This window comes from Perognathus longimembris, chromosome 7 (assembly GCF_023159225.1).
Source record: "Perognathus longimembris pacificus isolate PPM17 chromosome 7, ASM2315922v1, whole genome shotgun sequence".
NCBI lineage: Eukaryota > Metazoa > Chordata > Mammalia > Rodentia > Heteromyidae > Perognathus > Perognathus longimembris.
The window spans coordinates 40,975,378-41,001,721 of record NC_063167.1 but is presented as its reverse complement, the minus strand read 5'-3'; the positions used below and the strand labels follow the sequence as shown (position 1 = coordinate 41,001,721).

Below are 26,344 nucleotides of genomic sequence, written 5' to 3'. Positions count from 1 at the left end.
TGAGTGGGCACACAGAGTCTAGTTTAAGCTCTGCCCCCAAGATCTTGAAGGGGTATACTTTCTGAACCTTGTCACTGGCTATACGCAGCCCTCCTCTTTGAAGGAGTGTTTGGGCCTTGCTATAGGCCAAATCTAGTACTTGGGGGTCTACTGATCCAATAATAATGTCGTCCATGTAAATAAAAAGGACAATATCTGACTGTTTCTGAAGGGGTTGGAGAACTTGTGACACATACTGTTGGCAGAAGGCAGGACTATTAACCATGCCCTGAGGTAATACTACCCACTCATATCTCTGATCAGGTCCCTGGTAGTTAACCGAGGGCACCGAGAAAGCAAACTTCTCACAATCCTGGGGATCGAGAGGAATGGAAAAGAAGCAGTCCTTGATGTCAAGTATAATAAGATTGAGATCCCGAGGAATAGAGGGGATCCATGGCAACCCTCTTAAGGGGGTGCCTGCGGGGACTATCCGCTCATTGATTTTCCTTAGGTCCTGTACCATCCTCCATTTGCCTGAGGCTTTTCGTACAACAAATACCGGGCTATTCCAAGGGCTCAGCGAAGGTCTAATATGCCCAAGGGACAGTTGTTCTGAAACTATTTCCTTTAACTTTTCTAATTTGTTTGAGGGAATAGGCCACTGTTCCACCCAAATGGGGGCGCCCGGGTGCCATCGAATGGCAGGAACAGAGGGAACAGTGGCCCTTAGAATTGGGGGTGAGGCCCTGTAGAATTGGGGGCCTCCAACTTTGGGGCCTCAGAGGGAGGCGCCTTTTGGCAGTCACTAAGGCTAATTGGCAGGTCCGGGCCTGTAACGACCGCGGCCTTGATCTCTCCCAAGATATCTCGTCCCAGTAAGTTATCTGGTGAGTTGGTCATTATTAAGGGGCGTACTACTCCCTTGCCTCCATTCATATCATCCCACGGGAGCCAGTCTCTGGTTGTTTTACTTTCAGTTGTGCCTCCCACCCCCGATGTCTGTGGGCCGGGGATTAGGTCCCACCACGGGGGCACTAACTCCTCCTTTAATATGGTCTGGTCCGCTCCGGTATCTATTAAGACTCGGAACTTTTTCCCAGCTATGATGATTTCAATGTTTGGTCTCTTTTCCGGGATGATGGGAACCGCCCAGAGGGCCTTAACCTCGGGCTGTTTATTGGGCCTGTCTCGGGATTGATCACCTCCTTTGGATGACGGGGCTGGAGGGCGCCCCATTAGCCGTTTAAAGGCCTTCCCTTGGCATCAAATTTGGACCGACAGTCTCTCTGCCAGTGGAATCCCTTTTGGCAGCGGGGGCAAAGTCTTCTAGGTGCCTCCCTAGCTCTCCGGCTTGGGGACTGTGCCCTCCAGGCACCAGATCTTACCGGGCTAGGTCTTGTGGGGTTAGAGGGACAGACCCGCTTAGTGTGACCCCAGCCGGAGCATGTGTAACAGCGCTCCCCGCTTACCTCACCGGTGGGGGCCGGGGCGGGCCTCTCAGTGGACAGAGTGGTCGGCGGCTGCATCTGACAGGCTCGCGCGCCGGTGCCCCGACAAGCGTAAATCCAGCTGTCCACTGATCTCTCCTTTACTCCTGCACAAACCAATCTGCATTCTGTTGTCATCCCTTCCCACACCAGGGTCCTTAAAAAATGATTTACCTGGGACCCAGGAAACTGTCTGTGGAGATTGTCCCTCACTCGGCCAACGAAGGCAGCAAGGCTCTCATTGGTTTCTTGGATGGCTTTTATTGACGAGGACTCTAGGGGCCTTCCTCTCAGACCGCGCCATGCTGCCAATCCCACGGCCTTTATCTGCTCCCGGTAGGGGGCAGGGAAGGGATCCCGTTGGGAGCGGGTGGATCCAAACAGCATGTCAAAGGTTATGGGGATTGGCGGATTGGTGGCCTGGTTTCTCTCTTCCTGAGCATAGCACTCATGTCTGAAGAGGGCACACCACTCCTCATACATTGTTCTATCAAGCAGTGATCGGGCCAGGCTTCTCCACTCCTGAGCGGTAGGGAACCGGTGGGCCAAGTTCTCGAGTAGACTCTCCCCCCAGGGGGTGTTCGGTCCCCCTCCCTCAAGAACTATTTTCCTAAATTCTCTAAAGTCTTTCATCTCTTGTAGTCGCCAAGAGGCTGAAATGGCCACCAAGTTAAGGCTTACTGAATCGTCTGAGTTAGGCGAAAGCGTATAACTCTGGGGCCGCTGGTGCCTCAAGGTCGGGCTCCTTGCATCTGCATATGTATGGAGCCGAGCCGGGCCTCCGGTGGGGGAGGGGTAACAAGCCGGCGGCGCCTGAGCGGCGCCTGAATTGAAGTCCCAGGCACCTTCGTTCCTGGACTTTTCTGGGTGGGGCGTCGGGGCTCCATCCAAGTCAAAATTCCCTCTAGCCATCCTATCCTGAGTCCAGGGGTTCTCCCCCGGGTCCGAGGAAAAGCAAGCCTTGAGAGTTTTAATAGCCTGTAAAGTTATGAGTGGTAATTGTTCTCCCCACTCGGTTTCCTCCACCTCCGGCTGTAGCCGGTCCCAAGTTTCCCATGAGAGTGGGTTGGCCTCAGCGAACCACGGGACTCTCTGGGTCAATTCCTCCCAAATTCGTGTAGCGCAGGGCTCTGAGATATTAATCCCCGCGTTTTGGAGGGTGAACTTTAAGATCTTAAGGGGCGAATTGTTTCGCCGACTCTGGACTTGTCCCATCCTCTTACCTGGGGTGGGAGGATCGCGCGTCTCAGGATTTCCAACCTGTTTCCGTCAGGGCCGGTCGGGAGCCGGGCTTTCTTGCGTGGATTCGTGCAAACCACGTGGGGCGCCACTCTGTGGGGACTGCTCTCTCTGCTCCGGCTCAAGTGCTCACTTCTTTCTCTCTTATTATCCTCTCATCGCCTTCTCCCCCGACCCTCGGCCTGCAGGTTTTGTCGGGGTGAGACGTGGGGATGTCTCCGTCCTGGCGGGCGCGCGACCCGCGTGGTAATGTGACCGCTATCCTACTCTGGAAGCAACGGACATAGACCACGGGTTAGCCTCTGAGAGCGAACTAACTTTATTGAGAGAGGGGCAATGGTAGATGATCGGGGGAAAGGGGGTTGGCCAGGATTCCCATAGGCCACGAGCTGTCAGGTGACCTCCAAGGGGCTGGTTACTTGACCTCCAAGGGGCTATGTCACTTGACCTCCAAGGGGCTATGTCACTTGACCTCCAAGGGGCTATGTCACTTGACCTCCAGGGCGGGGCTGGCTGCCAGCTAGGTCGGGGGTCTCTTATCGGACCGGTTTCTCCAGATTCCAATGTAGGGAGGATGGAAAGGCCGCATTCCCCAGCTGGGGGAGGTGCCTCAGGCCCCTTCCATCTAGGGGGGAAGATGGACCCCAACACTTGATCTAATATTCTGGTTTACTATTTAGGGTTCATTCTCTGTGTGTATTGAGATCTTGATTATTTTCCCTGTATAGTACATCTTTGAGGATTTTCTGTAAAGCTGGTTTGGTGGAATTTATTGATTCAGTTTTTCCTTACTGTGGAAGACTTTTATTTGACCTTCGGCTATGAATGAGAGTTTGGCTGGGTACAGTATTCTTGGTTGGTAGTTATTTTATTTAGGGTTTGGCATACCTCATTCCAGACTCTCCTTGCTTTCATGGTCTCTGCTGAGAAGTCTGGGGTAATTCTGATTGCTTTTGTTTTATATGTGATTGTTTTCTTCTCCCTAACAGCTTTAAGGATTCTTTCCTTGGACTCTATTGATTCTGTTTTGATCACAATGTGTCGGTGGGATGTCCATTTCTGGTCTGGTCGGTTTGGGGTTCTAAATGCTTCTTGTATCTGTATAGGCCTATCCTTCTGGATATTTGGGAAGTTCTCAGCTAATATTCTGTTAAATAGGTAGCCAATTCCATTAACTTCTTTCTCCAGGTTTTCCTCAATACCTATTATCCTTAAATTGGGCTTCCTGATTGTGTCTTGGAGCTCCTGCAGTGATCTGTTTTGTCGATTGGATTGGTTTTGTATTGATTTTTTATCTTTCTCCATAAATTCTAGGGAACCTTTAGCTCTTGAGATTCGATCCTCTACTTCAGTTAGTCGGGACTGTAGGCTAGCTACTTGATTTCGAATCTATTTTCCTTCTGACTGGTCTTTCCTGATGATTTCCATGTCATCTCTTAGGTCCTGCATGGACTTCTTTATTTAATTAACTTCATTAATTTGGTTTTGAGTGCTGTCTCTCAAATCTTTTAGCTGGGTAGTTATCTTTTCATTGGGCTCTTGAATTTCATTTATCTTTCTATTTATCGAGACCATGAAATCGTCTATTATTTTATGGAAGGATTGCTGTATTGATTCAAGCTTTTCATTATCATGTTTATCAGTAGACTTTGTAGAGCATTTTGAGGTTTCTCTTCTATGTCTTTGATTGACTGCTCTGCTTCTTTCTTGTTTTGAGTGGGAGATAAGACTCCATTGTTTGCCATCTTTCTTGTGTTTCTTCTGCCCATTTGGATTGGGAATGCCCATCTACAAGCACCTGTGAGCACCATTTAAGACCCAAAGCAGACCTTACCAAGCACTGTTGTGTAAATCTTAGAAGTTCACAATTATATACAGATACCTTGTATACCTGTATATAAAATTAGATTTGGTGTTCCTAAAGAATACAATTTCAATATAACAACCAATCCTGAGCCCTGTATTCAGTAGTTACTTATTTACTGTTACAACCCTATGAGCAATTCTCGTTCTTATATTAAGTTCTTTTGGGACTGGCTTTCCCTATGAACCCCTTTGATTCACTCGAATTAAGCAGAGATACCCTCTATCCAATAACCAGGAGTCAGCGGAATCTGGAGGTCCTGGAAGTAAGTCAGGAAGGTAAGTTAAAGGTAGTAACGATAATAAATAGAGTAAAATGTATGGTGTGGGGGGGTGATGATTTTTGTTTAGTTTCAGTGATGTGGAAATGTAGAGGAGAGTAGAATCAGTAGAAAGAACAAGGTTAAAATGATATACAATGGAGAGTTAGCAGTAAAGAGTGGAGGTGTTATTCATAGGAAAGTAATTTTTAAATAAAGAGAATGCAAAGAGAGGAATAAAGAAAAAATACTGGAAGACAGATGCACAAAACAGAGAAAAATTATTTTAAAAAAATAAAATAAAATAAAATAAAAACAGAAAAACAAACAACCAAAAAAAAAAAAAAACACCTTGCTAGAACAAACAGGTAAAAATGGAAAACAAAAAAACAACGACGTTTCAGAAATGAAAAAATAAAAATAAAAATAAATAAATAAAAGCTTGAAAAATGTTTGAGAAAAAAATGGACTCTTCCTTGTTTGGGTGGGCTTTCTACAGTCTCTGGTTTCCTTGCTATGGTCTGCAGTCTATTTTGCTGCTTGGCTGGTTTGACTTGCTTTCAGTTTGCAGGGGGTGGATCTGCTCTGACCTTCTTCCCCTGTTAGTGAAATCCTGGGTCTCTGTGGTTCCCACAGCTTGCAGGTAAGACTTGGGCGTCCACTGTACATGGGGGACGTGAACAGTCTCAGGGACCGTGGCTCCTCCTGTCTGCTGTGGGGCTGCTGCCATTAACGCCTGTCTTTGAATAGGCTGTGGACTCAGCAGGGCGGGGCGCCTCTGGCCTGGTTTACCTGGCTGAGAGTTGCTTGCCTGGGGGAGGTTCCTCCCTCCTGGGCAGGGCAGCCTCCTGGGAAGAGCTGGGTATTGAATTCAGCTCTGTTTCAGGCTGGGAATTGGGCTTCCTCTGTGATGGGACCATTTATCTGTCTCGGGAACTGTTTGTTCTCCCATCTGGCTGTTCCATGCTGCCGCCGGTAGCTGCTTGCCACTTTCACTTTTAATTTAGGAATGCCAGCAGGCAGGGCATGGCACCTCTAGCTGATTCGAGGCCCAGGACAAGCCCCCCTCTTGCCCTTCTCAAAGATGACGGCTTTGTCCTCGCTTTCCCCAGGCCTGCTTTAGTTCCAGTCTGGTCTGAGCCTATGCCAGTGTCAAAGATAGCGCTTTGCTGTGCCGGTGGGGGAAAGGCTACCTCCCAGAAGCTGCTCTCTGGGCGTGAGTGAAAATGTCTTTCATGGGGTACTCATGCTTTCTCTGTGATTTCGGCCAGTCCGTACTCAGCCTGCAATCCGTGTCTGTCCTCCACCATCTGGAGGATTTCTCCCCGTTCTCCATTGAGTGCTTTAGCTGCGGGGAGTGCGGGACGCTGTGAGGGCGCCGGCACTGGCGTGGCGGCAGGATGCCGCCTGGAGCTTAAATCTGTGTTTTCAGACCAGCAAAGTTGATTTTTCCTTCCTGGCCAGCATTCCTGTACTGTTATAACTTACTTTGGCTGTCTTTCTAGTCGTAAAAGTTTCTCTGGGGTGGGAAAACTGTGATATTGGAGGGAGCTCAGCTAGGGCTCTGCTGTTCCTCCACCGTCTTCCCGGAGTCCTCTTTCTTTGATTTCTTAAGAGTATTGTCCCTGCCTGATATTTAACTTCACATAAATAGCGTGGGTTAGAAATCAGGGAGATTTATTTGAAAATCTGGATAGTTAATAGAACTGTGTGATCTTGAAAATGGTGCTTTTTTATCCCCTGTTCTTCAGTTTTTCTATCACTAATGCCAGGCAGAGGATAGCAATATACATATAGAGGTTTTGTGTTCTCAGTTATATAGGACATGATAAATGATAATTGCCTAATATCACAAGCCATTGACATTATGTCAGCTCCAGTGGTGTTTCTCTGAAATTTTAATATGTTTTAATATTTCTCCTTAATTCATAGACATGCTTATGGAACATGACACATTAGTATCCATTTGTAGAATATTTGCATAAGTAATTGGAAGGCTATAATGATAACTTTCACTTCCCAGGACTGGTCATGTCCAATGGCCAGATTTGGAAGGAACAGAGGAGGTTCACCCTGACAACATTCAGGAATTTTGGTCTGGGAAAGAAGAGCTTGGAGCAACGCATTCAGGAGGAGGCCCAGCACCTGGTTGAGGACATAGAAAATGAGAAAGGTTGGTATTCTTGTAGTACAGATATACAAAGTTGTGGCCCATTTGTTGTTCATTGAGCAAATGCTGACTAGCTAAGTCCTTGTCCTGCACACCATACTGTGCCTCAAGATAAAATAGTAAACATCTAAACACAAGCCTTCTGAAGGAGTACTAGAATTAAATACACATGAAGAGGCATTCAACATGTTACTGAACTTAACCATGATCATCACTTTGACTTTCCTGGTATTGACTGAGCTTGTGGTATGTTTCAGTTTAAAGTATTATGGCTACAGACTCTTCTATGCCTCTCAGTAAAGTATGTCTTCACTTGACTCTATACAGGACAGTGACCTAAAAAGACTTATCCCTTCTCTCTCTCACAACCAGGACAGCCTTTTAACCCTCAGTTCAAAATCAACAATGCAGTTTCCAATATCATTTGCTCTATTGTATTTGGGGAGCGTTTTGAGTACCAAGATGGTCACTTTCAGAAAATGCTGAAATTACTGGATGAGCTGGTGTATTTGGAGGCCTCAATAATGGGCATGGTAAGGATGTCTTTTCAGATGTTGGATAAGAGTATTGGGGCTGACTCTCAGATAGGTTCTTACTTCCTTTTAATTGTTTTTCAAGTTAAAATCAATTGCTTAAATTTGAGACAATTTTATGTGAAATCTATCTATAGTACATTTTAATAAGATGAAATATTTACTATATACAGCAAGACAAGTCATCTGGGCCGCCACTGAAACTTCCTTCCTCCTAAGTGCTCTTGTACAGCAGGACAACAAATAGAACTGATAAACTTGAAAGTACCATAGGCAGGAGTGAAGAGCCAGAAGTGCAAAATTACCTTTGGAAGAAAATTGTTTTAAAAATTGTTTTTGTTCGGTTATATTAATTATATTAAGTATGAGATTTTACTGAATACTATTTTCTGCATAATTACAATTTAGATGTTTATAATTTTTTCCAAAATGCAAGGGTTTAAGGCAATAGCAGGGCCTAATTTTCCCAAATAAGAAAATTGATCAAAGAAGATTGGCCACGTTTGAGACATATTGAATCTCAGTACCCAATGGTTCATGACTATACAACATGCTCTCTACATATGTGTGCAACTTCCAAAAGGAAAGACCATTGTTTCCTCATGGGAGCAATAAAACTATTAAGTAATTGTAGACTGAGCGATTTGAGGCCAAATCTATTGAGGACACCAGAATTAAAAAAAAATACACTCACACACTTATGAACATATATGAAATGTAGTGAGACAGCTTCAGCACAAAAATTGTAGAAGTAAGAAGCCTAGAAAAATGGCCTAAGCACTTGGAGACAATTTCTCACTAGAAGTGTCTCCTAAAATTCAAAAAAAGAGACCAAGAAACTGAATCGGTATTTCCAAATACTCAACATTTTTAGAGTGAAAAAGCATTGAACTGTTGTATAAAGACAATCTCAAGTGCTATAATTTATGAAATCGGAAGATTAACACTATCAAGTTCTGATGGTCATGTAATTGGGGCAACAAGTTTGAAATCTTCAGATAACTTTTATGAATCCACTTCAACAATGGGACAAGAATATTTATTTCATCTTTATTCAGCTTCATTCATAACATCAAAACCCTAGAAACAGCTCAAATGAATCAATAAGCAGTGACATATGCATACAATGCCCTTAGCATAACATTTCTTTGAGGAAAAAGAAATGCATAGAGAATGCATAGAGATGAATCTGAAAAAAAAAACTGCAGAAATAGACAGCCACTGTGGCTGGAATGCACAGGGTAAGAGTGACAGTTCTGCAGGGGCTGTCTATGGTGTATGAGAGTAATGAATGATGTCAGCATTGAACATATTTGAAAGTCATTGAGGATTGGGCATGAAGGATTGAAGTCTTGAGGTTGTTCCATTGAATGATTCCTCTGGGAAGTTATTGGAAGATGGGGTACAATGGTGTTATGAATTCAATCAGGAAAACCAATGAAAATAATTATAGTAGAGGGTGAGAATGGCAAAGCTTTATGTGGTGATACATGATATCAAGCTAAGGATTGGAAAGTAGAATAAAGAGACTATCTTTGAAAATAGAAAAGGTGGCACTATATTGTCTCCGGCACTATATTGTCTCCATGATGGTTTTATTTTTCTCATCTAGCTCTATAATACGTTTCCATCAGTAATGAAATTCATTCCTGGACAACACCAAAAAATCTTCAGCAACTGGGACAAGCTGAAATCATTTATTTCTTATGAGATTGAAAAACACAAGAGAGATCGGAATCCTGATGATCCGAGAGACTTCATTGATGCTTATCTCAATGAAATGGCAAAGGTGGGCACAGATACCTTTCATGGGTTCTATTCTTAAAGAAAAAAAAGGTAGCCAGATGCTGGTAGCTTATACCTGTATTCCTAGCTACTTAGGAGGCTGAGATCTAAGGATCATGTTCAAAGCCAGTCTGGGCAGCAAAATCGATGAGATTCTTATCTCCTATAAGCCATTTAAAGAAAAGCCAGTTGAATTGAGGCTCAATTGGTAGAGTGCTAGCCTTGAGCAAAGAAGCCCAAGGACTGTGCTCAGGCCCTGAATTCAAGCCCTAGAACCAGCACAAAAAGGAAGAGGAGGGGGGTGGAGGAGGAGGAGGAGGAGGAGGAGGAGGAGGAGGAGGAGGAGGAGGAGGAGGAGGAGGAGGAGAACCATGACAACTAGTAACTAGTATATCAGTTTCCAATTGCTGCTGCAACAAGTTACCACCTGCATGCAGGAATAATAAAGCACAGATAGTTTCTAATGTGGTTTTGAATGACTGAAGTCTTAAATGAATTCCCTTGAGTTTAAATCTAGCCATTGCTCATTTTGGAATCCCTTTGATGAATCTGTCCATGATTTTCTGAGACTCTAGAGACTTTTTCCTTGCCTTTGGCTCTTTTTTAGATCTCTAAGGATAGCAGCAAGAACACAGTATTTTCTCTCCTCTTTGATCTCTATTTTTCTTTTTGCATCTTTCCTAACTGGATTTGACCCTCTTGTTGCTCTCTTATAAGGGTGATATTCTCATCTCAGATTCCAAAAACTAATCATATATGCATAGTCCCTGTTACCAGGTCTGGGAGAGGGGACTCCACGTCCCTCCAGAGTCCACCACACAGAGACAGTCTCATGCAAGAAGATCTTTATTAGGGGAAGGGTAAGCTGACCAGCCAGTGACACAGCACAGACTGTAACTGCGACCCTGATCAGTTTTCAGGCTAGGCTTATAAAGGGAAAAAAACCACAACACAGGTGGTCAAGCAGACTACACAGTCTTAGTACAGTAAGCGGTGACTAACCAGTCTGGGTAGTTTTGACATTTCTTGAATCCAAGGTGCTAACGAAAACTGGTTGTTTCCCAACAGGGATGCAGTTACTGAAGATAACATTTGAGCAACAAGCTAGTTAGTTTTTTTCAAGGCTCAAGGGCGGGTGAGTTCTCAGTGAATTTAAGATGGAGTCAGTCTTACTCTCCTCTACATTAACCCCTAACATCCCCTTTTGACTAAAGGATTATGCACATAAAGTAATGTTCACAAGTACCAGGAAATGAAATGTGGACATTTTGGCAGTCATTATTTACCACAGCTGAGTAAACGTATATTTAGCATTTCAGAAGTGCAAGATAGCATAAATGTGGACTGTGAAGACAAATAGAAACAAGAGATTGTTTGATATTTTTGCTCAAGGCCCCCAGAATGTCAAATGCTGCCTTTTCATCCCCCGTATTTTAGTTCTTACTCACACTTAAAGGAACTATACACAAGGAAAAATAGCAATTGAGCCTCAATTCTTTTATTATTATTATTATTATTATTATTATTATTATTATCATCACTTCAGCCTGAGCTCAGCTACCTATGCCTTCTCTCATCCTACACTGTAGATTGCGAGTAAAGTCGAGCTGGATGAGAGTTTCACATAAAGGCCTCAGTGGGACTTGGGTTGGCTGTCAGCCCATGGCACACAGAGCAGGACACTGCTCCATTATATTGCTCCTCCCTGAGGAAAAGAAACTGGTTTCTCCTGCACACATTCTCTTCCAAATTCTTCCCATAGGGTAAAAGCCCTTATATGTTGTGAAAAAGACCAATGCTCTGAATAAACCAATGCATGCTATACTTTGTAGCACCCAGACAAGAACGCTACAAGTTTCCATGAGGAGAATCTCATCTGCAGTACACTGGATCTTTTCCTTGCTGGAACTGAGACAACTTCCACAACACTGCGATGGGGCCTGCTGTTCATGGCCCTAAACCCAGAAATCCAAGGTGAGCACATAACCAGTGTGCCTAGACCAAACATGAATGGAGCTCATGAAACACCTGGCTCAGATGGGGGCCAGAGGTTAGCATGGTAGCATGGGAATGTAGGTAAAATAGATATGAGGCGCTATGCACTTGATAACAGACTTATTCTTCAGATGATCTGTGAGGATGGTGATGAGTTCTACAGCTATGAATATTAGATTCCTTGCCTTCAAGAACCCTAGCGCCAAAGAGGGGAAGAGTGAAATGAATTAAATGAATTTGTAAATGTGAATGAATAAATTAAATGAATTTGTAAACAGAGCCCCATAAGGAGTTACACATTCACATAAAAAGGTAGTCATGCTTTTCCTTTCATTTTAATAGTATCTTCGCATTTCCTCCTGGATGTTGTTCAGTCCTCTTTGCCTGGTACATGATACCATCTGATATGTCTGTAAGAGTTGGAAAAAGGAAACCTCCACAGGGTTCAGACAGAAGAGAGTTTGCCAGCCTGCACCAGATCTGGGTGTGCAGAGAGAAAGATTGTGTAGGGGAGGGCAAGGAGTTGTAACTGGAATGGATGAGGAAGTGACCTGAGAGCCTGGGGAACCTCTCACTGTCCTAAAGTAGTGTGACTAGGGTGGATGAGGAAGTGACCTCAGAGGATGAGGAAGTGACATCAGAGCCTGGGGGACCTCCCACTGCCCCCAGCTTTGCCAAGTACTTGGGTTACAGGTGGTGGGTGGAGACCTCTAGTAGGGCATTGCAGTCTTACACAAAGGGGGAGGGGTCTACTTGGGATTTTGCATTGAGAGAAAACAAGAGAAAGGGCCATTTTTCAGGGTAGACCTAACAACATCCCCTTCTACCTTACTAATGAACATCAACTTTCCTTACCCTACATAGTGACTTTGATAAAATTATATTTCAAACTACCATATTATAAATCCATCTCTTTTAAGAGAATCTGCTCAAATATGACCTCCCTAAGATACTTTAACACTCCCAAGAAAATTGCTAGCTAGGACTTCATTCACATGTTCTTCGTCAGAGACTCCCTAATGCACCCCATGCTATGCAAAATGCATTTTATTCTTATATCTTCCCCACAGACTATCATCTCTTCAACAAGAGCAACCATTCCCAACATATTTCTGCTTCCAGATTCTGGAACATTTTGAGTAGGTGGAGGTGGGGAGGGAAATTATCATGGTAGTATTTTTCAAAATAAGTCAGCTTATTAGTGAGGCATACATTAGTTTATCAAGACCAACTATTTTTGCCATAATCTAAACATAGAATAGAAAAGATCAGTTTGCTTTCCATGTACTAAAGGTAAATTTTACCCATGACACATTATTTCTTTCATATATTGATTCATAACATAAACATCGCTTTTTTGTGTATATATTTATGTTCATTCACCTTGGGTTGTATTATAAAATGCATTTCCACCTAATATTATTTTTTAACTTTAGAAGATAATGTGTTAAAAAAAAAAAGAAGATAATGTGTTCAATACAGATTGGCTTCTGGAGCTGAAGCTAAGGTGAATAAATTGTTCAGAGTTTACACCTGTTAACAGTAAACAAGAGATCAAAATAGCTCAAGTGTTAATTTACTATAACTTCATAAACAAAATATGGAATATACATGAAAAGAAATAATGATATTGAGCCCTAAACATTCAAACCCCCATTCATGGCTATAGCATGAAATCAATCAAGTTAGCTAAGGTTAAGAACATCAGCTCGTGTTCTTCAAATTAAGTTCTGGCATTCCTCCTCCTCCTCTTCCTTCCCCTTTCCACCTCCCCATCTCCTCCTCCATCTCTTCCTCCTCTTCCTCCTCCTCCCCCTTCTCTTCCTCCTCCTTTTATTTATTTTTCTTTTTTTTCTGTTTACAGTATAGGTGTAGGCCAAGCATGATGACATATCTTGCTTCTGAGGAGGCTGCGATTAAAAGTAATATGATTTGAGGCCAGCCTGGACCAAAAAAAAAAAGTGAGATAACCTCTTCCCCACCCACAACATTCTCAAGCATTGAGACAGATACAGTAGCTTATACCTACAATCTCAGCTACAGGTGAGGCATAAATAGGAGTCCTATAGTCTGAAGCCAGCTATGGGCAAAAATGGAAGAACATACTTGAAAAATAATTAAAGCAAAAAAAAAAGTGCTGGAAGTAGACTGTAGCAGTAGAACAGCTGTGTAGAAGCATAAGGCCCTGAATTCAGATCCCAGTATCACCAAAGTAATAAAAATAAATCAAAACTACCCAGACTATTCTAGAGCTGGTAGTCTCCTTGTCTCAGCTTCCCAAGAGGAGGAAAATAGACATGAGGCTGTCAATGTTCATTTTTAATCATCTCTCTTCCATACTCTCCTTTCTCTCCCCTTACAATATTATTCTCTTGCTGTCCTCAATTAGATAACTTTTGTTTATTTTTTTCTTATTCCTCCAGTCCCTCTTCTATAATTCTTCTTTTTTGTCTGGTTGTTTGCTTGCTGGGTTTACTTGTTCCATCTTTTCTGGCCCTCTTTAGATGGATTTTATCTGTATATCTCCTTCTTGTTTCTCCATCTCTCTACTTTTCACTTTTTTCATGTACAATCCACTAGTGTTATTCCTCTTTTTTTTCCATTTCTATCCTTATTAACTAGCAGTGTCTAAGTTCACATATTAGTATCATTACTCCTATTCTTCTAAGGCTATTTAAGTTGTTGTGGTGATTTTTTTAATTGGTCATTACTGAATTTCCATAAAGAGTGTATCTAACAATTCTGGGTACATCTGCAATTTGTCTCCACTCCATGTAGTTCTAGGCCCAGTAACTTGGACCTGTTGGATGGATGTTTACTTATCTAAACATAAAGTCCACTAGTGAAAAATTGTACTACCCATTCCTGTCTTAGAAACAGCAAATAGTTTACCTAAGTGAATATAAGAATTTAAAATTTTGGGAGCTGGGAATGTGGCTTAGCAGTAGAGTGCTTGCTTACCATGAACAAAGCCCTGGGTTTGATTCCTCAGCACCACATACACAGAAAAAGCCAGGAGTGGTGCTGTGGCTCAAGAGGTAGAGTGCTAGCCTTGAGAGAAAAAAAGAAAAAAAAGAAGCCAAGGATAGTGCTCCGGCCCTGAATTCAAGCCCCAGGACCGGCAAAAAAAAAAAAAAAAAATTTTTTTTTTGAAAATTTTCAACTAACCACTTGGCCACAAATATGCAAAATGAAAATTGTAGCACAAAACACAAAAAATACAAACAAGGCAATGTAATTACTCCAAAATTTAATTATTCTACAATAATGAATGCTAAGGATAATGAAATACATGAAATCACAGATAAATAATTTAGTCAGTAAATTTAAGAATTATCAATGAGGGCTGGAGGCATGGCTCAAATGGAAGAGAAATTGACTAGAAAATGTAAGTTCCTGAGTTCAAACCCCAGTAACACCAAAAACAAAAAAGTGATCAATGAAATCAAAGAGAAACATAAATGAGAACCTGAATCAAAGAGAATGCAAATAGACATTGGGATGAAAAGGAAGGCAATGATAAGATATGAAAGAGGAATTTTTTAAAGACATTAAATTCTTTAAAGATCAAATTGAAAATTTGGAAACAAAAAAAGTCAGTAAGTCAAATAAAGAATTCATTAGAAAGCCTCCAACAGTACAAGAAATCAAGTAGATGATAGGGTATCAGAACTTGTAGACACAGGAAATTAATTAGAGCATTCAGACAACATGAAAGAATTTAAAATACAACAGAATTGACAAGCTCTCTGCAACTTCATTAAAATGCCAAACCTACAAATCATCAACCTAGAAGAAGAAATATAAGCTAAAAATATAAGAAATATATTTAAGAAAAGAATAGTATAATATTTCACAGTTGTGAAAACTCGTAAAATTTACTCTTTCAAGTAGTTAAGATTTAAAACTCCCAGTTTGGGGGCTGGGAATATGGCATAGTGGTAGAGTGCTTGCCTAGCACGCATGAAGTCTTAGGTTCGATTCCTCAGCACCACATAAACAGAAAAAGCCAGAAGTAGTGTTGTGGCTCAAGTGGTAGAGTGCTAGCTGTGAACAAAAAGAAGCCAGGGCCATTGCTCAAGCCCTGAGTTCAAGGCCCAGGACTGGCAAAAAAAAAAAAAAAACTCCCTTTGTTAATCTGTTGTTCTTGAATTATTCTCTTCTTGGCACTCACCAAGATACCTGAGTAGGAGAAATGAGTTTCCATCTCCAAGAAAGGAAAAATGAGAAGGAACTATCTTCCTCAAAGGCCTTATTTCAAGGCTTAAGAAAGACTTTTTCATAAATTCACTTGATCTGAACTTGGTCACTTATTTGCACATTCTCATGAAGAAATCTGAGGAATATGTTTTCTAGCTGTACAACCAAATATCTCTCAGGAAGGGGAGGGGAGGGAAGGGAAAGGGAAAGGGAAGGAGAAGGGGAAGGGGAAGGGAAACTACATTAGGGGATAGCTATCCGTTGCCATCATTTATTACTATCATTACCCTGCCCAGGTAAATCTCTATAATAGGGCACATCTGTTCTCATTCTCCAAAAGAGGAAATTGATCTCAAAGGGATTTAGTTGCTTATTTAGCTTATTAGTAGCTTATTTAGAACAAGAGTTTGTTGGGGCTTTCTACTCTTATAAATCTTCCAGAGTAATTAGAGTCTAAAGGTCATTTATTGTCTGAAAGTTTATCATCCTCTCTACCAACTTCCAATGTTGAAATCTAATCCTGAATGTGAGGGCATTAGGAGGTAGTGTCTTTGGGATATGATTAATCCTCATAAGAGGGGATCAGTGCTCTTACTGAAGTGGTATCAGAGAGCTGCCTTGCTCCTTGCAACATGTGAGGACACAGCAGAAAGGGACTGACCATCTGTGAGCCAGACTGTGGGTCCTCACCACATCTGCTGGTGCATTGAGCCTGGACTTCACAAGCTCCAGCATTACAAGAGATGTGCTGCTTGTGCTATTTACAAGCCACCAGGTACAAGGCACATTTACAGCAGCTCGAACAAGATAAGCTATTGCTATGAGCTTAGCCATGCTGATCCTTGATATTTCATTTCTTAGACTAACCAGGCTTAAGGAAAGTTAAAGATGTGACACTTTTGTTTATTTATTTAATTTTATTGTCAAGGTGATGTGTTACAATTTCATAATAAGGTAGTGAGTACATTTCTTGTCATATTTGTTACACCCTCCCTCATTTTTCCCTCCCCTAGCTCAGATAAACATATATACAATATCCAGTGTACCAAAATCATATACAGTGACAACAGGGGGTATGCCAAAGGAAATTCACCTAGTACATTAAACATAACAACAACAATAAAATCTTCCTGTTTCCATCTCTTGGAGTTCATCTTGCTTACCCTCATCTTTTTTTTGCCAGTCCTGGGCCTTGGACTCAGGGCCTGAGCTCTGTCCCTGGCTTCTTTTTGCTGAAGAATAGCACTCTACTGTTTGAGCCACAGCACCACTTCGGGCTGTTTTCTACATATGTGGTGCTGAGGAATTGAACCCAGGGCTTCATGTATACAAGACAAGCACTCTTGCCACTAGGCCATAGTCCCAGCCCCTACCCTCATCTTATATAATCCTATGTACATAGCTATTTTGATCCTCTGATAGGTCTACCCTCGACATTTTTATGTTTGTTTAGTAATTGTTTGGAGGTGTGACACTTTTAAAAATAAGCCCATGATTGGATTGGAGATCATTTTGTTTCTTTTCAATCTGGTCACTTTTTATTTTTTATTTATTTATTTTTTTTTTTTTTGGCCAGTCCTGGGCCTTGGACTCAGGGCTTGAGCACCGTCCCTGGCTTCTTCCCGCTCAAGGCTAGCACTCTGCCACTTGAGCCACAGCGCCGCTTCTGGCCGTTTTCTGTATATGTGGTGCTGGGGAATCGAACCTAGGGCCTCGTGTATCCGAGGCAGGCACTCTTGCCACTAGGCTATATCCCCAGCCCAATCTGGTCACTTTTTGAAGTACCGTTAGTGAGATCTTGAAGGATACAATTGTAAAAGTAAGAGAACTTCCTTTTCTCTTCCAGAAAAAGCACAGGCTGAGATTGACAGAGTGATTGGCCGGGAGAAGCAGCCGAACTTGGCAGACCGAGAGTCCCTGCCCTACACTTATGCTGTCATCCATGAGGTGCAGAGAATGGGGAACATAATCCCCTTTAATGTGCCCAGGGAAGTGGCATCCGATACCACACTATCTGGATACCACCTGCCGAAGGTAAACTAGGCACTAGCAGAGTCGGATCCTACTGTATGAGTTCATCAAAACGAACCTGAAATGGAAAGGTGACATGCATTTTGTGCTCCAAGAAATATCTTAAATGAGGAGAGCAATCGTTCTATCTGATATTAGTATAGTCGGTGTGCCTTGCATTTAACTAGCTATTATGTGAAATGGACATGGAAATATTCCTGGGTCAGATATGCTTAGAGGAAGACTGGATTTGTTTCTTTCCCTGCCCCCCCCCCCATTTTCTTTCTTTAGTTTTTTCTTCTGTATGTGACTTCTTAACATTGTTACTATGCTAATGTATATTGTGACCTTCCTTAAGCACACAGCAGGCAACCATTCTCTACCAAACTTTGCAATGTAAAACACTTTTCTTTGACCAGTAGAGGATCTCACAGAACTAGAGTACTGCCAATATTTGTGTAGGAAATTCTGCATTGGAGACTTACTGGTCTAATGACACATTGGTGCCAGTGATTCTAATATAAAGTCAACACAGGGGGTTTTCTAGCTCTAAGGAGAAGCCCCATGGTAGGGAACTTCCTTCTCACAAAGGAAATTGATTTAACCTCTGATATTAACTAGTTAGTGGGAATGGTGATAAAGGAGCATATGTTCTGTAAACAATTGTTTTGCACTTTAGCCTATTTGCTTCATACAACTTGCCTTAGGGCCAGTAATATGGCCTAGTGGTAGAGTGCTTGCCTTGTATACATGAAGCCCTAGGATCGATTCCTCAGCACCACATATACAGAAAACGGCCAGAAGTGGCGCTGTGGCTCAAGTGGCAGAGTGCTAGCCTTGAGCAAAAAGAAGCCAGGGACAGTGCTCAGGCCCTGAGTTCAAGCCCCAGGACTGGCAAAAAAATTAAATAAATAAATAAGTTAGTTTTTACAAAGATTATGATTCCTATCTTACTGATCAGGAATTTGTGGCTCAGGTAAATTAAGTTTGAATGAGAGCTCTCCACCTCAAATTGATAGGAATAAAGATACACAACCAGAACACTCTCTCCTCTACAAGCTAAGGACGGGGAATGTCTAGCCCAGTGGCCCACAAAAATCATTGGTCTGACCGTGCCAAAGCAACCTCAGATGAGACTTGAAATAAACTAAATATAGGAGCATTGTTTCATAACAACATGAACATCAGAAAGAGTTCTCCATCCATTCTCCAAAAAACTTGTTTTACTTTAAATTTAAAATGAATTTCCCTTTCATTTTTCTCTATTGTTCCCTACCAAATTCCCTGAAGAAGTTGTGTATGTGTATATTGTTGTTGTTGTTGTTGTTTTGTGGTTTTCCTCCTTACAATACTGGAGCCCAGGAACTTGTACTTTTAATAACCATCCATGGCACTGAGAAATCTAGTTGACTGTATGAAACACAAGCTAGGAGACATGGCTTTAACACTAGATGAATTTTTAGTGATGGCTCAACCCGACAGCTTAATCACACTACGTGACTGAGGACATTTCTCAACCACTCACAGTCTGAATTTTATCTCTAAATTGCATTCAAATCCACCTCAGTGGGTCTATGGAAGGGTGAAATGACATTAAACATGTAGAGCTTCATATTCATAATAATAGTTATTATTTTTTGTTACTCCTACAGTAGTGGGAGCGTGGACATTGGGAAGAATGACATAGGTAGCTCAGATAGAGAGACATATTTCCATTCAAAGTGGAGGGAAGACATGACGAATGGGAGGGAAGGTGAAATAATTGAATACCATTAATAGATCTCTGTCCTCAGCATATGGAGTAGAGGATAAGGACATATGGGGAAGTTCTTACATGTGCCTAGGAGAGCAATGTGCCTGAACTAAAGTAGCAATGGGAAGAACCTAGGTGATGGAATCCAGAGAGATGTAAAGAAGGACCAGCCTTACTGATGATTTGGATTTGCCTTATAGAGGTGGTGGCAGGAAAACCCTGATCCTGCTCACCACAGGCAGTTTGCATTGATAGATGCACTCCCCTGCCCCCCCCCAACCTGTCTCTTTTGTGAAACTTGTGGTGGTACTGGGTGTAGCTTCTTCAACTCTGGGAGAAGGGAGGGAGACAATCCATTGTCTAAGTGTAATGGGTCTGGTGTAGAGCACCATGACTGATTTTGATAACATACAGACTGACCACCTGTCACGTTCTTCCGCAACGGATGCTCATAGATCCACTCTCTGACCTATCTTAACCTGTCACTGTATTGTAGGACAGTAGCAGTAAGAACAGTCTGACTGGGCTGCTAAAACTCCAGAAGGCACTTCCAATCCAATATTCTACATTGCCCTGTATAAAGCAAAGAGTCTATGGTGTTGGGCTCAGCTGACGGTGAATACATGTGAGGAATTCAGATTATGAGCAGGCCTGGACAGCAGAGCCTGAGGACCACTGTGAGCTCCAAGGTCAAACTCTGTGCTTCCTTTTCTAGGGGACCATGATCCTCGCCAATCTGACTGCACTGCACAATGACCCCAAAGAGTGGGCCACTCCAGACACCTTCAATCCAGAGCATTTTCTGGAGAATGGACAGTTTAAGAAGAAAGAATGCTTTCTGCCTTTTGGAATGGGTAAGTTGTAATGAACAGGAGTCAGACAATAGAGCTCCACCTACGACCACCTCTCCTCTTCTCCTTGCAGTCCTCTGCTTTACTTGGATACCATCTGATGACCCTGCCTAGGGTGATTCCATCTTGCTGTAGTTGGAGCCCAGCATTTCTTCCAACCAGGCCAATTTTCAAAGCCTTCCTCTTCCCTCTCATGGAGATTTTTCTCCCTCCTTTGGTCTGTTCTCCACAATACTTCAAACAGAAATCCAAACCCTGAGTGTTGCTCAGAAAGAATTTTATAGCTTTTAAGTTTATATATATAAACTTAGCTCTGAGCTTGAACTTGGTACCTGATGCCTTTGCTCATTGGCTAGCATCTACTGAGCCACATTTACAACCCCTAAATTTATCAAATTTAAATAATTTTAATAGCTTTTCATGAAGCATTGGAGATACTATGAGGGGCACACTCTGTGCCATTAGGACATTAAGCAATATGTCTAAACGCTTCCTCTACATGAACCTAAACTAGATTCAGTTCAAACCTGTACTTACTTCCTGAAAGAGTTTTTGTGTTTTTCTTATTCTATTACATTCTTGTTCTCTTTTTCCAGTCATGAGCCTTGAACTCAGAGCTTGGGTGCTGTCTCTGAGTTTTTTTGCTCAGGGCTAGCACTCGGTCACTTTGAGCCATAGCTCTACTTCTGGCTTTTGAGTGGTTAATTGGAGATCAGAATCTCTTGGGGACTTTTCTGCCTGGGCTAGTTTGAACTGTGATTCTCAGATCTCAACATCCCTAGTAGCTAGGATTACAGGTATGAGCCACCAGCACCTAGCATTCGGTTACCTTTTTATAGCACTTTTTTTCCCCAGAGCTGAGGACCGAACTCGGGGCCTTGCACTCGCCAGGCAGGTACTATTCTGCTGAGCTAAATCCCCAGCCCAATTACCTTTTTAATACTTATATAGTACTGTATACTGGATGGACATTGAAATAATGTGGAGTGAAAACAGTATAATCTCTATTCTGCTTTTGAGCCATCCAGTTTGTGGAAGGGTACTGTTAGCTATAACATTGTAAAATAACTAAAAAGTGTATTTGCCTACTCCTGACACTAAGCTAGGCATATTGCATAGATTATTTCAAATAATTTCCATAGTCATTACTTCTATAACTGTTTGCTGAGCAACTGTTATGTGATAAGTCAGTCATGAAGAATATTAGTCAATGAAACAGAAATCAAATCAAAGCTGCCTTATTGGACGATGTAGAGCCATGTAACCCTACAAGGTTCAAAGTACAAAAAACACTTAAGAGAAAAGGAAAGTGAGGTAAGCAAATGTGGAAAGTAAGCTAATAAAATTTATATAACATCACTAAGATTCCATATTAGTTAAACATAGCCAGCTTATTTTATACCTGATGCCATCTGGTTGAGATAACTGAAGTATAACCCCAACCCTCACTGTGGGACTCATGACAATGTGCTTATCTAGAAATTAAATTATAACCTACTTTTACACGGCAGTATCATTTGCTGCAAATGAATGTTAGGCTTAGGAGGGTGAGGAAGTGCAGTTTGATCCTGTGGAGTTTGACCCTGTGCTTTGCTGTCCTGTCTATTTATATGCTTTTTATCTTTCCTTGTCTTTTTTTCTAAGTCACCTTTGTGTTCCTATTGCACAACTCATTCTAATCAGAAGGCTGATAGAAGATGTAGGTACCTGTGCCAGTTTTGTGTTGACAACAATTTCAAGTTTTGTATTACAATCTAAAGTTTCAGATATATATATATATATCAATTACTATATATATTTCAATTACTGTACATATTTCAATTATTATATATGTTTCAATTACTACTACTACTCCTGATTCTTATCAGATCATGAAATACTGAAATCCTAGAAATGCTTTTACCTCATGCCGCTTGCATTTGTGGTGAGGGGATCATTATAGAATCAAATTCAGATTGTCTTACCTCAGATTATCTCATATATTCCTTGGGCACTTTGTTAATAATGACAGAGGAAGAGGTTTGTTGTCTTCTTTCTTCATGTAAGCTGACTCAGCAAGACAAAGTTGTTTCTATCCAACACTATGAATTGGTACACTAGGGTGTATTTGTCTCATGTTTTTATACTCCTAGTTTAGTTCTCTTTCTCTGTGACAATTCTAGACTTACCTACCTTTTTAAGGCCTCCTTTGAAATCACGGAGTGCATACTCTATGTGTTGAGACTATATTGCTGCATTACACACAGTCCCAAATAGTATTACTTAGTAAATGTGCATTATTTCTTACAAGCATGGTGGTCAGATACATGGCTTTACTCACCCTATCTTGTCTTCTATATTAGAGGGCCAGCTCACTAAGGGCTATTCTAGGATGACCTAAGATGGACAAGTGATATTCTTTTTCTTTTTTTTCCTGCCAGTCCTGGGGCTTGGACTCAGGGCCTGAGCACTGTCCCTGGCTTCTTTTTGCTCAAGGTTAGCACTCTGCCACGTGAGCCACAGTGCCACCTCTGGCCATTTTCTGTATATGTGGTACTGGGGGATTGAACCCAGGGCTTCATGTATGGGAGGCAAGCACTCTTGCTACTAGGCCATATTCCCAGTCCCACAAGTGATGTTTTTATTTCCTGTCATCCTCTAGCAAGTCAGCCTGGCTGTTCTCATAGTCTCTTAATGTCCAAGGTTGGAACTGGCACATCATGACTTCCAGTATCCTCTTATGGCCAGTTCAAGTCCTAAGTCCAGCCCCAATTCAAAGGCAGGAGAAAACCCTACATTTGATGGGGTTTAGGAGTTAGCTCTGAAATCATACCACAAATGACATTATCCAGGGCAAGGGAGGAATTGGAACCTTTTCGCTGCCATCTTTCTTTCTGGTGGAAAAGAATTAAATGCAGAGAGGGAAAGCAATTGCGTGGTAAATCCTAAAGAAGTTGACAAGGAATAGAATCCATTTTATTGAGCAATAAAGTGAAACCTAAAAGAAAAATCCAATGTATCAACAAATGGTTAACACTGCTATCTGGGTTTTCTACCACATTCTTATTTTTTTTTTCTCAAATTTTTATTATCAAACTGACGTACAGAGAGGTTACAGTATCATACGTTGGGCATTGGATACATTTCTTGTACTGTTTGTTGCCTTGTCCCTCATGCCCCCCTCCCTTCCCCCCTTTCCCTCCCCCGCCAGGTGTTCAGTTCACTTACACCAAATTTTTAACATTCAACTAATTTTCAATATGCTTTCTTGAACTTTCTAAGGGTAGCCTCCCTATAGAAATGAGGTATAGAGAGAAACTTCTTTTTTCTTAGAGAAGGTGACCAGACATAGGGCAGATGCAATGCTATTGTATATTTAAATGATCTTTCCTCATTTATGTCTTCCCTATAGGTTTCATACAACTTCATGATAAAACAGGCTAGCCATCCATTTCCCAATGGAATTCCTTGGTGGTAAATACTTTAGAAAAACTTATTCAAAACCTAGGACAATTCTCTGATTTTACTATTTCTGTAATTCATCTAATTGGTTAATGGCAAGGAGAGAGTCCAACTGTCCTTTAGCCTAGACTTTTCTCGTCTTCTTCCTTCACTGTAACAAAAAATATCCTGAGGCAAATAACTTAAAAGGAGACAAGGAATTGGAGCGCCTTATTTCAGAGGTTTTACTCCATGGGAACTTGAACCTGTCACTTTTTCCTGAGATACAGCCCTGAAGATCAGATCTGATATATTCTTTTTTTTTTTTTTTTTTTGCCAGTCCTGGGCCTTGGACTCAGGGCCTGAGCACTGTCTCTGGCTTCTTCCCGCTCAAGGCTAGCACTCTGCCACTTGAGCCACAGCGCCGCTTCTGGCCGTTTTCTGTATATGTGGTGCTGGGGAATCGAACCTAGGGCCTCGTGTATCCGAGGCAGGCACTCTTGCCGCTAGGCTATATCCCCAGCCCCATGATATATTCTTGATAGGTTGAAGGGAATGCTCCAATGGTTAACTTAGGCCCACCACTTAAAATTCCCACCAATTCCCAACAGTAGCACAGATTCACACTCCAACATTATCACATGGCCTAGGGGGTCTCTATAATACAAATCATAATTTCTGCCACTATCCCCCCAAATCTTATATCAATGAATCAAATAAATATCCATTCCTCTGATCTCCAGGAATACCCAATGTATTTCTTGTTCTAAAATTGCTAAAAAATCTAAATCCAAAGTCTACATTAAGTCTCAAGGCAAACTGTTCACTGTGAGCCCCTGTAAAAATGAAAGTATCACTACATACTCCAAGGAGCAGTGAAAGTGGGTAGGTACTCAAGCATTCCAGTGGAGTAACTGCAGTTTCAACTGTAAGGTCAGCATGAAGGCAAGGGAAATGACAGAGGTATACATATAGCCCAAACATTATTAAAAAAAAAAAACTTGTATTTTAAGCAGGGACACATTTTTACTAGTGCCAAGAGAGGCTGCTTAACTTGCCCAACTACATGGTTGGGAAATTGGCCAAGCTAAGCAGAATTTCTCTCCTTCTGCCCACATATCTGCACATTTAACAGAGTAGGATATGCTGAAGGGAGTTCTGGGTATGAGCTGAGAGAAGGAGGCTCCATATTCAAGTCTTGGAATCACATCCCCAGTACAGATAAGCCACAGGCAATTTCTATAGAAAGAGACACCTATGACACAGATTTTGCAAGATGAAGTACAATGTGTATGTAACCGGATTTCTAAGTCAGAGACCTGAGTCTGGGAGTTTTCAAGATTCAGATAGGGTCACTCATATCACACACTGAACAGCAAAGAAAATGATATAGGGAAGTAAACGAATTTCTTCTAAGTCCTTGGAGGCTCCTATAGGAGCTGTGAAGATGACTCATCGTCTGACTTGTTTTTTGTTGTTCTTGTTTCAGGAAAGCGAGTTTGCCTGGGAGAACAATTAGCTCGGTCTGAGCTGTTTATTTTCTTCACTTTCTTTCTGCAAAATTTTACATTCAAACCTCCAAAGAATGAGAAACTGAGCCTCAAGGTCAGACCAGGCCTCACACTTTCCCCAGTCAGCCACCGCATCTGTGCCATCCCTAGAGCATGATACTGTGGAAGAAAGATTGAAAGGATACCAAGGAAAAAAAAATGGTGTGTGCCCAATCAGATGTAAAGGGAGAAAATGAAGCTGTGTCAGAAGAAAGATAAGAGGAATTAGGCCAAAGAATATAGAGTGTAATTTTCCACACTGTTCTTGTCTCCCTATTAGCTTTGTGCAAACCATTTATGTGTTCTGTGATTTATCGTTACATTTCTGAGGTGACAGGAGAATCATGATTCCTTGACTAAACAAAGTTTTTTGGTTTTTTTTTTTACAAGAATCTGGGGATATATTTGATTTAAAGTGGCTTGTAAACCATAATCACATCATAAAAATTAAGCCGCAATATGCCTTCTTTCTGCTTCCTTGCACAGACATGTATTTGCTCGTAGGCTGTTGAGACAGCTCAACATGGTGAAAGGAATTAATGAGTTCGATGTGACACAGTTTTGCCAAAAGGCCTCTCCTCTGTCTCAGAGCTGTGTACACTCCATCTTGATGCTGACAGGGATGCCCACTGCAGCTTCCAAAGCTCCAAAATATATTTAGGAATCTGGAAGGCCATATGCATGCATGGATTGTGTGCATGCCAAGAAAAAGATCTCAGAATGCCCTTATCTCTCACGTCTAGATAACCTTGAAGGCTTAAGTAGGAAGTGAAGGATAAGATAGAGCAATGAGCTTTCTGTTGCAGATTAAATGGTATAAGCCAGCCCACACAGTGCATTGTGGGAGAGGCTACATGATGGAAGAGTTCAGTCAATGCATGTGAGAAAAATGAACCCAAATCTGTGGAACAGTATGCTAGCACAGCAGAGAATCCAGTGATTGCTTGTGACAAAAAAAAAAAAAATGTACTTCTTTACAAAATTAGTCTAAACTCCCTAAACATGAAGCAATAAAAATAATAGCTCTTAGGTGGTTGTGTATGGTGTCTCATTTCTAGAGTTTATACATATCATTTAAAATTCCAGAGTTCTGACCAAAACTTATGAACTGTGCAATGAAATGGAAACCATAGCTCATTTATAAAGTTTAGAAAAAGTAGTTAAACTGCTCGTGGAGAATGCTAGTTATTGGACAGAAACTTTAAATATACTGTGTTTAAAGAACTTTAAGAAGGGGGACATTGTC

The 26,344-nt window shown here is 41.7% G+C and overlaps 1 protein-coding gene across 1 annotated transcript in view; it reads left to right on the top strand.

Annotated features, from left to right (window-relative positions):
* LOC125355228 (cytochrome P450 2J2-like) overlaps nucleotides 1–26,046 on the top strand; it is a 41,847-nt gene extending 15,801 nt beyond the window's left edge. Inside the window, exons 3-9 of the mRNA XM_048351435.1 lie at nucleotides 6,855–7,004; nucleotides 7,374–7,534; nucleotides 9,147–9,323; nucleotides 11,152–11,293; nucleotides 17,361–17,548; nucleotides 19,993–20,131; nucleotides 25,038–26,046. Coding sequence (XP_048207392.1) covers nucleotides 6,855–7,004; nucleotides 7,374–7,534; nucleotides 9,147–9,323; nucleotides 11,152–11,293; nucleotides 17,361–17,548; nucleotides 19,993–20,131; nucleotides 25,038–25,216 — 1,136 coding nt within the window. The 3' untranslated portion in view covers nucleotides 25,217–26,046. The remainder of the gene's footprint in view (nucleotides 1–6,854; nucleotides 7,005–7,373; nucleotides 7,535–9,146; nucleotides 9,324–11,151; nucleotides 11,294–17,360; nucleotides 17,549–19,992; nucleotides 20,132–25,037) is intronic.
* Nucleotides 26,047–26,344: the final 298 nt, after the last annotated feature.